This window comes from Pseudophryne corroboree, chromosome 2 (assembly GCF_028390025.1).
Source record: "Pseudophryne corroboree isolate aPseCor3 chromosome 2, aPseCor3.hap2, whole genome shotgun sequence".
Lineage (NCBI taxonomy): Eukaryota > Metazoa > Chordata > Amphibia > Anura > Myobatrachidae > Pseudophryne > Pseudophryne corroboree.
This window is the reverse complement of record NC_086445.1, coordinates 2,505,296-2,519,535: the sequence shown is the minus strand read 5'-3', so window position 1 is coordinate 2,519,535 and position 14,240 is coordinate 2,505,296. Positions and strand designations below refer to the sequence as shown.

The window sequence follows — 14,240 nt, the reverse complement described above, 5'->3', positions numbered from 1 at the left end:
AGACTGCTCATGCAGCATACAGCATGTCTATGGCAGTCTCTGATGATAGTCCCTTTCCTCATAACAAGTGAGTGGGTTACAGAGTTGTCATTTCCACAGTCAGTCTTATTCCTGATAAGTACAGCATTCAGTTGCTGCAAGCCACCACTGCGTAGGCCAGGCAACCAGAACACTGCATCATCCAGCCGCTTTGCCTGATGGTCCCATGGGTTTCTAGGCAACCGGGATGCTGGACAGCTATGGCGCCTCTGGTCGCCTAGCACTCAGGATACCAGGGAGTTTATTTACTAAAATTGATTTTGGGAAGCACTTTATGAATTTCTAACTTTTTAAAATTTTTCCTTATTTATTAAAAATCAATTTGCATTCAATTTTCAAATCAAATTCGATGTGGATTCATATTTGGAGGGAATTAGAGTTGAATTTATGAAATCCCTTCCAAAAACGAACCTCAAATCCCCATTAAAATCCCTAGCAAAATGAAATGCAAAATCGAACAGAACTTTCTCATTGCTTCCTATAGGTCCAAATATATCACATACACACTAATTACAGGGGAATCGCTCTCTTTACACTGTTTAATACATGAAAACCTAAGTGATAATTAATTTATTTTTTACAATACTTACAGCTGAAATAGTTGACAAAAAGCTTAGTACTAATCTGCCTTCCTAGCTGCCATCCACTTTCTGTGCACACAGTCATAGTTAAAAAAAACCTCTGCCTGCTCCCTGTTTATTGTATAATTTGGGGGGGGAGAGTGATCTATTTTTGTGCGATTATGCAATAGACGGCAGCAGAACACAATGTCGAACATTTTTGCAAAATGAAATAATAATATGCCTTTCGAATAAATTAAAAAACAAAGATTCATTCTGTCATAAATTGGGTGGCTATATGTGCCTCTACAACTACTGATGCATCTGTACTGTACTGATGCATCTACAACATCGAATACATGTAATTACATCACTTAGGGTAAAAGCTATACTACAATAAACTAGAAATCGCTTTTTAACTTCAGTTCCACTATCAGCAGCGACCATTCTAGGTGATGAGAAAACATGGCTGTAATGTCACTACATCTGGCAGACTGACCTGTAGGTGAGGAGACCACTGTAGATGAGCGGAAACAGAAACATGCACGGCAAGACCTGCAAAACGCTGTTATTAGCCGATAGCCATCCCCACCAGATCTTCGTGAGGAATAACTGTAGAGGCATACAACACATATATAGTATATATACAATACATACAGTATACAGTTTATGAGGAACACCTGTAGAGACAGACAACTAGAGATGTGCAGCTGGCATTTTTTGTATTTTGTGTTTTGGTTTTGGTTCTAATTCCACTTTTTCGTGTTTTGGTTTTGGATCTGGATGATTTTTAAAAAACCATAAAAACAGCTAAAATCACAGAATTTGAGGTTAATTTTGATCCTACGGTATTATTAACCTCAATAACATTTATTTCCACTCATTTCCAGTCTATTCTGAACACCTCACACCTCACAATATTGTTTTTAGGCCTAAAAGTTGCACCTAAGTGGCTGTATGACTAAGCTAAGCGACACAAATGTGCGGCACAAACACCTGGCCCATCTAGGAGTGGCACTGCAGTGTCAGACAGGATGGCACTATTCAAAAACTAGTCCCCAAACAGCACATGATGCAAAGAAGAAAAAAAGCTGCACCGAGGCTGTTATATGACTAAGCCAAGCGACACAAGTGTGCGGAACAAACACCTGGCCCATCTAGGAGTGGCACTGCAGTGTGAGACAGGATGACACTTTTCAAAAGCTAGGCCCCAAACAGCACCTCATGCAAATATGTAGAAGAGGTGCAATGAGGTAGCTGTATGACTAAGCCAAGCAACATAAACAATTCCCACTGGAATCATATGTCCAAATCACTGGAATTATATGTCCAAATCACTGGAATTATATGTCAAAATCAATGGAATTATACCTTCAAATCACTGGAATTATACGTCCAAATCACTGGAATTATACATCCAAATCACTGGAATTAAATGGCAAAATCACTGGAATTATACTGCAAAATCACTGGAATTATACTGCTAAACCACTGGAATAATACGTCCAAATCACTGGAATAATACGTCCAAATCACTGGAATTATACATCCAAATCACTGGAATTAAATGGCAAAATCACTGGAATTATACGTCCAAATCACTGGAAGTATACGTCCAAATCACTGGAATTAAATGGCAAAATCACTGGAATTATACGTCTAAATCACTGGAATTAAATGGCAAAATTACTGGAATTAAATGGCAATACAGTGGTCCTGGCGTATGAGGCCAGTCCAGTGATACTGCTATATATATATATATATATATATATATATATATATATATGCAAAGCCAATTACTGAGGACATAAGAACCATGCTGGTCTTAGACGTGTGTCCGGTATCCACCATTAGTGCAGTGAGACTGCAGTGCCACTCCTAGATGTGCCAGGTGTTTGTGCCGCACACTTGTGTCGCTTAGCTTAGTCATACAGCTACTAGAGATGAGCGGGTTCGGTTTCTCTGAATCCGAACCCGCCAGAACTTCATGTTTTTTTTCACGGGTCCGAGCGACTCGGATCTTCCCGCCTTGCTCGGTTAACCCGAGCGCGCCCGAACGTCATCATGACGCTGTCGGATTCTCGCGAGGCTCGGATTCTATCGCGAGACTCGGATTCTATATAAGGAGCCGCGCGTCGCCGCCATTTTCACACGTGCATTGAGATTGATAGGGAGAGGACGTGGCTGGCGTCCTCTCCGTTTAGAATTAGAATAGATTAGAGAGACACTTGATTTACTAATTTTGGGGAGCATTAGGAGTACTCAGTAGTGTACAGTGCAGAGTTTTGCTGATAGTGACCAGTGACCACCACTTTTATTTATAATCCGTTCTCTGCCTGAAAAAAGCGATACACAGCACACAGTGACTCAGTCACATACCATATCTGTGTGCACTGCTCAGGCTCAGGCCAGTGTGCTGCATCATCTATTATCTATATATAATATTATATATATCTGTCTGACTGCTCAGCTCACACAGCTTATAATTGTGGGGGAGACTGGGGAGCACTACTGCAGTGCCAGTTATAGGTTATAGCAGGAGCCAGGAGTACATAATATAATCCGTTCTCTGCCTGAAAAAAGCGATACACAGCACACAGTGACTCAGTCACATACCATATCTGTGTGCACTGCTCAGGCTCAGGCCAGTGTGCTGCATCATCTATTATCTATATATAATATTATATATATCTGTCTGACTGCTCAGCTCACACAGCTTATAATTGTGGGGGAGACTGGGGAGCACTACTGCAGTGCCAGTTATAGGTTATAGCAGGAGCCAGGAGTACATAATATATTATATAGTGAGTGACCACCAGACACACAGTGCAGTTTATTTAATATATCCGTTCTCTGCCTGAAAAAAGCGATACACACAGTGACTCAGTCAGTCACATACCATATCTGTGTGCACTGCTCAGGCTCAGGCCAGTGTGCTGCATCATCTATATATATTATATATCTGTCTGACTGCTCAGCTCACAGCTTATAATTGTGGGGGAGACTGGGGAGCACTACTGCAGTGCCAGTTATAGGTTATAGCAGGAGCCAGGAGTACATAATATTATATTAAAATTAAACAGTGCACACTTTTGCTGCAGGAGTGCCACTGCCAGTGTGACTAGTGACCAGTGACCTGACCACCAGTATATAATATTAGTAGTATACTATCTCTTTATCAACCAGTCTATATTAGCAGCAGACACAGTACAGTGCGGTAGTTCACGGCTGTGGCTACCTCTGTGTCGGCACTCGGCAGCCCGTCCATAATTGTATATACCACCTAACCGTGGTTTTTTTTTCTTTCTTTATACATACATACTAGTTACGAGTATACTATCTCTTTATCAACCAGTCTATATATTAGCAGCAGACACAGTACAGTGCGGTAGTTCACGGCTGTGGCTACCTCTGTGTCGGCACTCGGCAGCCCGTCCATAATTGTATATACCACCTAACCGTGGTTTTTTTTTCTTTATTTATACATACATACTAGTTACGAGTATACTATCTCTTTATCAACCAGTCTATATATTAGCAGCAGACACAGTACAGTGCGGTAGTTCACGGCTGTGGCTACCTCTGTGTCGGCACTCGGCAGCCCGTCCATAATTGTATATACCACCTAACCGTGGTTTTTTTTTCTTTCTTTATACATACATACTAGTTACGAGTATACTATCTCTTTATCAACCAGTCTATATATTAGCAGCAGACACAGTACAGTGCGGTAGTTCACGGCTGTGGCTACCTCTGTGTCGGCACTCGGCAGCCCGTCCATAATTGTATATACCACCTAACCGTGGTTTTTTTTTCTTTATTTATACATACATACTAGTTACGAGTATACTATCTCTTTATCAACCAGTCTATATATTAGCAGCAGACACAGTACAGTGCGGTAGTTCACGGCTGTGGCTACCTCTGTGTCGGCACTCGGCAGCCCGTCCATAATTGTATATACCACCTAACCGTGGGTTTTTTTTCTTTCTTTATACATACATACTAGTTACGAGTATACTATCTCTTTATCAACCAGTCTATATTAGCAGCAGACACAGTACAGTGCGGTAGTTCACGGCTGTGGCTACCTCTGTGTCGGCACTCGGCAGCCCGTCCATAATTGTATATACCACCTAACCGTGGTTTTTTTTTCTTTCTTTATACATACATACTAGTTACGAGTATACTATCTCTTTATCAACCAGTCTATATATTAGCAGCAGACACAGTACAGTGCGGTAGTTCACGGCTGTGGCTACCTCTGTGTCGGCACTCGGCAGCCCGTCCATAATTGTATACTAGTATCCAATCCATCCATCTCCATTGTTTACCTGAGGTGCCTTTTAGTTGTGCCTATTAAAATATGGAGAACAAAAATGTTGAGGTTCCAAAATTAGGGAAAGATCAAGATCCACTTCCACCTCGTGCTGAAGCTGCTGCCACTAGTCATGGCCGAGACGATGAAATGCCAGCAACGTCGTCTGCCAAGGCCGATGCCCAATGTCATAGTACAGAGCATGTCAAATCCAAAACACCAAATATCAGTAAAAAAAGGACTCCAAAACCTAAAATAAAATTGTCGGAGGAGAAGCGTAAACTTGCCAATATGCCATTTACCACACGGAGTGGCAAGGAACGGCTGAGGCCCTGGCCTATGTTCATGGCTAGTGGTTCAGCTTCACATGAGGATGGAAGCACTCAGCCTCTCGCTAGAAAAATGAAAAGACTCAAGCTGGCAAAAGCAGCACAGCAAAGAACTGTGCATTCTTCGAAATCCCAAATCCACAAGGAGAGTCCAATTGTGTCGGTTGCGATGCCTGACCTTCCCAACACTGGACGTGAAGAGCATGCGCCTTCCACCATTTGCACGCCCCCTGCAAGTGCTGGAAGGAGCACCTGCAGTCCAGTTCCTGATAGTCAGATTGAAGATGTCAGTGTTGAAGTACACCAGGATGAGGAGGATATGGGTGTTGCTGGCGCTGGGGAGGAAATTGACCAGGAGGATTCTGATGGTGAGGTGGTTTGTTTAAGTCAGGCACCCGGGGAGACACCTGTTGTCCGTGGGAGGAATATGGCCGTTGACATGCCAGGTGAAAATACCAAAAAAATCAGCTCTTCGGTCAGTTCGGTGTGGAGGTATTTCACCAGAAATGCGGACAACAGGTGTCAAGCCGTGTGTTCCCTTTGTCAAGCTGTAATAAGTAGGGGTAAGGACGTTAACCACCTCGGAACATCCTCCCTTATACGTCACCTGCAGCGCATTCATAATAAGTCAGTGACAAGTTCAAAAACTTTGGGTGACAGCGGAAGCAGTCCACTGACCAGTAAATCCCTTCCTCTTGTAACCAAGCTCACGCAAACCACCCCACCAACTCCCTCAGTGTCAATTTCCTCCTTCCCCAGGAATGCCAATAGTCCTGCAGGCCATGTCACTGGCAATTCTGACGAGTCCTCTCCTGCCTGGGATTCCTCCGATGCATCCTTGCGTGTAACGCCTACTGCTGCTGGCGCTGCTGTTGTTGCCGCTGGGAGTCGATGGTCATCCCAGAGGGGAAGTCGTAAGCCCACTTGTACTACTTCCAGTAAGCAATTGACTGTTCAACAGTCCTTTGCGAGGAAGATGAAATATCACAGCAGTCATCCTACTTCAAAGCGGATAACTGAGGCCTTGGCATCCTGGGTGGTGAGAAACGTGGTTCCGGTATCCATCATTACTGCAGAGCCAACTAGAGACTTGTTGGAGGTACTGTGTCCCCGGTACCAAATACCATCTAGGTTCCATTTCTCTAGGCAGGCGATACCGTGAATGTACACAGACCTCAGAAAAAGAGTCACCAGTGTCCTAAAAAATGCAGCTGTACCCAATGTCCACTTAACCACGGACATGTGGACAAGTGGAGCAGGGCAGGGTCAGGACTATATGACTGTGACAGCCCACTGGGTAGATGTATGGACTCCCGCCGCAAGAACAGCAGCGGCGGCACCAGTAGCAGCATCTCGCAAACGCCAACTCTTTCCTAGGCAGGCTACGCTTTGTATCACCGCTTTCCAGAATACGCACACAGCTGAAAACCTCTTACGGCAACTGAGGAAGATCATCGCGGAATGGCTTACCCCAATTGGACTCTCCTGTGGATTTGTGGCATCGGACAACGCCAGCAATATTGTGTGTGCATTAAATCTGGGCCAATTCCAGCACGCCCCATGTTTTGCACATACCTTGAATTTGGTGGTGCAGAATTTTTTAAAAAACGACAGGGGCGTGCAAGAGATGCTGTCGGTGGCCAGAAGAATTGCGGGACACTTTCGGCGTACAGGCACCACGTACAGAAAACTGGAGCACCACCAAAAACTACTGAACCTGCCCTGCCATCATCTGAAGCAAGAAGTGGTAACGAGGTGGAATTCAACCCTCTATATGCTTCAGAGGTTGGAGGAGCAGCAAAAGGCCATTCAAGCCTATACAATTGAGCACGATATAGTAGGTGGAATGCACCTGTCTCAAGTGCAGTGGAGAATGATTTCAACATTGTGCAAGGTTCTGATGCCCTTTGAACTTGCCACACGTGAAGTCAGTTCAGACACTGCCAGCCTGAGTCAGGTCATTCCCCTCATCAGGCTTTTGCAGAAGAAGCTGGAGGCATTGAAGGAGGAGCTAACACGGAGCGATTCCGCTAGGCATGTGGGACTTGTGGATGCAGCCCTTAATTCGCTTAACAAGGATTCACGGGTGGTCAATCTGTTGAAATCAGAGCACTACATTTTGGCCACCGTGCTCGATCCTAGATTTAAAGCCTACCTTGGATCTCTCTTTCCGGCAGACACAGGTCTGCTGGGGTTGAAAGACCTGCTGGTGACAAAATTGTCAAGTCAAGCGGAACGCGACCTGTCAACATCTCCTCCTTCACATTCTCCCGCAACTGGGGGTGCGAGGAAAAGGCTCAGAATTCCGAGCCCACCCGCTGGCGGTGATGCAGGGCAGTCTGGAGCGACTGCTGATGCTGACATCTGGTCCGGACTGAAGGACCTGACAACGATTACGGACATGTCGTCTACTGTCACTGCATATGATTCTCTCAACATTGATAGAATGGTGGAGGATTATATGAGTGACCGCATCCAAGTAGGCACGTCACACAGTCCGTACTTATACTGGCAGGAAAAAGAGGCAATTTGGAGGCCCTTGCACAAACTGGCTTTATTCTACCTAAGTTGCCCTCCCACAAGTGTGTACTCCGAAAGAGTGTTTAGTGCCGCCGCTCACCTTGTCAGCAATCGGCGTACGAGGTTACATCCAGAAAATGTGGAGAAGATGATGTTCATTAAAATGAATTATAATCAATTCCTCCGCGGAGACATTGACCAGCAGCAATTGCCTCCACAAAGTACACAGGGAGCTGAGATGGTGGATTCCAGTGGGGACGAATTGATAATCTGTGAGGAGGGGGATGTACACGGTGATATATCGGAGGGTGAAGATGAGGTGGACATCTTGCCTCTGTAGAGCCAGTTTGTGCAAGGAGAGATTAATTGCTTCTTTTTTGGGGGGGGTCCAAACCAACCCGTCATATCAGTCACAGTCGTGTGGCAGACCCTGTCACTGAAATGATGGGTTGGTTAAAGTGTGCATGTCCTGTTTTGTTTATACAACATACGGGTGGGTGGGAGGGCCCAAGGACAATTCCATCTTGCACCTCTTTTTTCTTTTCTTTTTCTTTGCATCATGTGCTGATTGGGGAGGGTTTTTTGGAAGGGACATCCTGCGTGACACTGCAGTGCCACTCCTAGATGGGCCCGGTGTTTGTGTCGGCCACTAGGGTCGCTAATCTTACTCACACAGTCAGCTACCTCATTGCGCCTCTTTTTTTCTTTGCGTCATGTGCTGTTTGGGGAGGGTTTTTTGGAAGGGACATCCTGCGTGACACTGCAGTGCCACTCCTAGATGGGCCCGGTGTTTGTGTCGGCCACTAGGGTCGCTAATCTTACTCACACAGCTACCTCATTGCGCCTCTTTTTTTCTTTGCGTCATGTGCTGTTTGGGGAAGGTTTTTTGGAAGGGACATCCTGCGTGACACTGCAGTGCCACTCCTAGATGGGCCCGGTGTTTGTGTCGGCCACTAGGGTCGCTAATCTTACTCACACAGCTACCTCATTGCGCCTCTTTTTTTCTTTGCGTCATGTGCTGTTTGGGGAGGGTTTTTTGGAAGGGACATCCTGCGTGACACTGCAGTGCCACTCCTAGATGGGCCCGGTGTTTGTGTCGGCCACTAGGGTCGCTAATCTTACTCACACAGTCAGCTACCTCATTGCGCCTCTTTTTTTCTTTGCGTCATGTGCTGTTTGGGGAGGGTTTTTTGGAAGTGCCATCCTGCGTGACACTGCAGTGCCACTCCTAGATGGGCCCGGTGTTTGTGTCGGCCACTAGGGTCGCTAATCTTACTCACACAGCTACCTCATTGCGCCTCTTTTTTTCTTTGCGTCATGTGCTGTTTGGGGAGGGTTTTTTGGAAGGGCCATCCTGCGTGACACTGCAGTGCCACTCCTAGATGGGCCCGGTGTTTGTGTCGGCCACTAGGGTCGCTAATCTTACTCACACAGCTACCTCATTGCGCCTCTTTTTTTCTTTGCGTCATGTGCTGTTTGGGGAGGGTTTTTTGGAAGGGACATCCTGCGTGACACTGCAGTGCCACTCCTAGATGGGCCCGGTGTTTGTGTCGGCCACTAGGGTCGCTTATCTTACTCACACAGCGACCTCGGTGCAAATTTTAGGACTAAAAATAATATTGTGAGGTGTGAGGTATTCAGAATAGACTGAAAATGAGTGTAAATTATGGTTTTTGAGGTTAATAATACTTTGGGATCAAAATGACCCCCAAATTCTATGATTTAAGCTGTTTTTTAGTGTTTTTGGAAAAAAACACCCGAATCCAAAACACACCCGAATCCGACAAAAAAAATTCGGTGAGGTTTTGCCAAAACGCGGTCGAACCCAAAACACGGCCGCGGAACCGAACCCAAAACCAAAACACAAAACCCGAAAAATTTCAGGCGCTCATCTCTAACAGCTACCTCATTTCCCTCTTTTACTTCTTGGCATAATGTGCTGTATGGGGACTATTTTTTTAAAGTGGCATCCTGCCTAACACTTCTGTATATGTCCAGTGGTTTTGCAGTATAATACCAGTGATTTGGCACCAGTACTAGATAGTATAAGGGGTCCTACTACACTGACGGACACGCCCCATTTTGAGTGACCACACCCCCTTTTCCGGAGCATAATTGCAACCTTTTCCATACCACCACCTCAAAATTTCCACTTCGACCACTGTGTGTGTGTGTGTGTGTGTGTGTGTGTGTGTGTGTATATATCTATATATATCTATATCTATATCTATATATATATATATACAGTGTACAGTATGCAGTATGCACATTGAGTGAGAATAGAAATAACAACAGGAGTGGGTGCTAGTGTACTGGCTGTGGGACCCATAATACATTTGCATACACTTTACAATGACTGCAGCTTCACACTTTGAGGGGCTGAACCTCAAAAAATTGTATATAGAGAAAAAGGAAGCGCTGTCCGTGAAAGTATCATGCAATTCACAATTTATTACAAATAAATTACATGTATTCCCATAATCACACTTATCACAATAAAAAGAAAAAACAATAAAATATAAACCAATATAAAATCACACTCTCTTTAGAGCCTTTGAACGATCTGCAGACCCAGCACTGAAGATATATCAATTGTAACCTTCAACCTTCAACTGGAAAAGGAACAAATTGTTATTTTGTAACAATAATTTGTGAAGTATTTTTTGTCCTCAGATACTGTAATTCCACAAGTAGCTGATTTATACACGGTGAATACAAAGTCTGTTGACTGATAGGTTATTGTAGATTGATTGTCAGCTAAGAAGTTTCCCATTTGATTAATAATATGCTCTGTCAAGTGTAAAACATAGTGTGCTCCATCGTAAATCACCGGTAAATAGCAGACCAATAATGTGAGGCTATAATGGGGCGGATTAGTGCAAGACACAAACGTGGTATAAGTTGTTGATCTTGCTGTAATCCACTGGCAATCAACAGTCTGTGGATGAACAGCGCTTACCCCAGCCTCACTTGTAAGCGGTCCGTGCGGTCTTCCCAAGCTACCTGAGACACTTGCCTACACTCGCCTCACACACTTTCTTATCTCTCACAGCTTACTGGACCCACTTCAGTCAGGATTCCATTCCCAACACTCCACAGAGACAGCACTGAGTAAGGTAGTGACTGATCTGGTCACTGCTAGATATAAAGCCCATTACTCACTTCTTATTCTTCTAGATCTCTCTGCTGCATGTGACACTGTTGACCACTCTCTTCTCATACAGACACTACAATCCCTAGGTCTTCAGGACACAGCCCTTACTTGGTTCTCATCCTACCTATCTGTCGCTCCTTCAGTGTTTGCTTCTCTGATTCCACCTCCTCTTCTCTACCTCCATCAGTTGGAGTACCACAGGGCTCAGTCTTGGGTCCTCTGCTTTTCACTATCTATACCTCATCTTTTGGCAAACTAATCAGCTCTCTTGGATTTCAGTACCATCTGTATGCAGAAGATACTCAAATCTACCTATCCTCCCCTGATTTGTCCCTATCTGTACTGGACCGTGTCACTGAATGCCTCTCTGCTGTTTCATCTTGGATGACATCTCGCCACCTCAAACTTATTATTTCCAAAACAGAGTTAATTATATTTCCACCGGCCAATAGTAGTTACCAACCTGATATCTCTATCACTGTTGATAACTCAACAATCAGTCCTACCCCACAAGCTCGCTGCCTAGGTGTCATACATGACTCTGAACTGTCCTTTGTTCCCCACATTCAATCTGTCTCAAGATCATGTTACATACATCTAAGAAACATATCCAAAATACGACCATATCTTATACAAGACACAGCAAAAACTCTAATCCATGCTCTCATTATCTCCCGCATTGATTATTGTAATAGTCTCCTGACCGGTCTTCCCAAACATAGGCTCTCACCACTACAATCCATTCTGACTGCAGCTGCGAGGCTAATCTTCCTTGCCAGACGTTCTTCATCTGCAGATCCGCTATGTCAGTCCCTCCATTGGTTACCGGTATTCTGCTGTATTCATTATAAAATACTTTTACTTACATACAAGGCCATTAACCAAACTACACCTATGTACATCACTTCCCTTATCTCAAAACATCTCCCAACCCGACCTCTCCGCTCTGCACAAGATCTACGTCTCTGATCCACACTCACTGCTCGCTCCCACTCACGATTGCAGGACTTTCTTCATGCTGCACCCACTCTGTGGAATGCCTTACTACACGCAATATGACTCTCCTCTAGTCTCCAAACCGTCCAGCGTTCTCTGAAACTCACCTCTTTAGTATAGCTTATCACATTCCAGAACCGCTCACATTACCTTCATAAACTTTCCTATCCAATTATATCCCCATAGTACAGTCCACACATATCCCCCACATATTTTCTTTCTTCACTCTCCCTTCCTCCTGACCCTGGTTCATCACTGCTGTGATATGATATCATGCAGCCCACCTAGAACCTTTACAATCCTGTGGACAAACACGCAATAGGTAGCACCTATCCTTGTGTATCAATGCCCATTTCCCAATAGATTGTAAGCTTGTGAGCAGGGCCCTGCTACCTCTATGACTGTTTGTTTATTACCCAGTTTTGTTTATCATTGTGTCCAATTGTAAAGCGCAATGAAATTTGCTGCACTATATAAGACACTGTTAATAAATAAATAATAAATAAGCTGTTTTGTGTGAGATTCCATTACATCGGCCGAGTTGTAAGTTTAACATGGGAAAAACATCTGGATATGACTTTTTACTGGGTGCTCTTGTACTGAGTAGAAAACATCCGACTTTTCATGAATTTGGACGCTATTACATTTGCAGAGTTTGCAAAATGTCTGCCTTTTTGTGGCCAAATCTGACATTTTACAAACTTGTCTCCCATTATATCCCAACCTATATGTTATAATTATTCAATTAACACATTGGAGCAGATGTACTTGCTTTTGCTGGTGAGGATATTTTATATTTTTAACGAATGTTTTTTTAAATTTTGTTAATATTGTGAATAATTTGAATATATTATATAAGTCTTTCACTGTTCCAATATACAATGTGCTCCTAGTCTTGAGTGTTCTCAGTCCTGTTTGTCCTATTTTGTTTATTGGTTGAATCCAGTATATATTAAGTGGAGCTACTTTTACTAATTTAATCTTAGGTAACTTTTATATTTTTGCACCTGGTTTTCTTCTTTTAATTGAATTTAATTGTATTATCCCAAAAATTTTAATTTATCATTGGTGACAGTGTGGATGGTATCATGAACCTTTTCTCTCCTCAGATGCTGCAAAACAGGTATCGTGTATGTTAATTTTAATTAACTAAATAAATTAATCGATCAATCGATCATTATGTTGATCTGTTATGGCCTTTCATCTTCTCAGTTGCTGCAAACAGACCTCACACGTTAATTTTAATAAATAAATCAATTGACCATTCTGGTGTTCTGTTATGACCTTTTCTCTCCTCAGTTCCTGCAAAACAGACCTAACCCATGTTAATTTTAATTAGTAAATCAATCAATTAATAGATCTTTGTGGTGTTCTCTTATGGCCTTATCTCTCCTCAGCTGCTGTAAAATATATTTTTTTTTTACTTTTTACTTAAAAACCAAGCTAAGCACTGCAGCAAGAAACCAAAAAGTACTTGGTTTATTTGGGCTTCCACAAAACCATTTTTTGGAAGGATTACCTCCGATAACTAACGAGGAGGTTGGTGATGAGGGTGTGAATTACAAATTATTATCATGAACTCTTCCCTACAAGTAAAGTATCAGCAATGTCAGAGTCACACATAGCTTATGTGTACACCCCTAGACTCTCCTCAGGAATTTGTGAAAACACAAAGTTTATTCTTTAGTCTTAATGGGGTGTTTTTGGGCATGCATTTGTCAGTTTTTAAGGCAACACCTCTACCTCTTTTTTAACATTGTGAAAGAATTCAATGTCAGTTGCTCTTTCTTGAACTTTCTTCTCCTGGACCACCTTTTGTGGATGTTTTAGTACTATCATGACTAGCAGCAGCCACAGCACAAGTACTTAGTTGCTGCTCCTGCTCTTCCATCAACTGATTTTGATCCATATCGAATCACTGCACTGAACATAAGTTTTACAAAAGAAAACCCTTTTGTCTGTTTCTTTCACAAATGACAACTCATACTACAGACTCAAAGCGCTTATATTTATTAACACAGTGGAGCAAGGCACCTACTGAGCTCTGTTGAACACACACAAGATGTAAAAAAACTACTTGTTTTGTCTTTTCACAAATATTACACGGCGGACTCACAGTGGTTATATTTCTTAATGCAGTAAGGCAAAGAATGGCCTTGACCACACACAAGTTTTTTTTATTGTTTTGTTTTATTTAAAAAATATATATATTTTTTCACACTGCTGCAAATCACCCTACTTATATTATACAAATGATATCATGCACCAGTGTGCACCAATAGAGGGCTAATGCTGCACTGTGGCAGTGACAAAAAAAACACCAT

General features: G+C 43.2%; 1 protein-coding gene across 1 annotated transcript in view; it reads right to left on the bottom strand.

The window, feature by feature from the left end:
- LOC135050927 (transient receptor potential cation channel subfamily M member 2-like) overlaps positions 1 to 14,240 on the bottom strand; it is a 307,254-nt gene that overhangs the window by 96,499 nt on the left and 196,515 nt on the right. Inside the window, exon 10 of the mRNA XM_063957173.1 lies at positions 1,099 to 1,211. Coding sequence (XP_063813243.1) covers positions 1,099 to 1,211 — 113 coding nt within the window. The remainder of the gene's footprint in view (positions 1 to 1,098; positions 1,212 to 14,240) is intronic.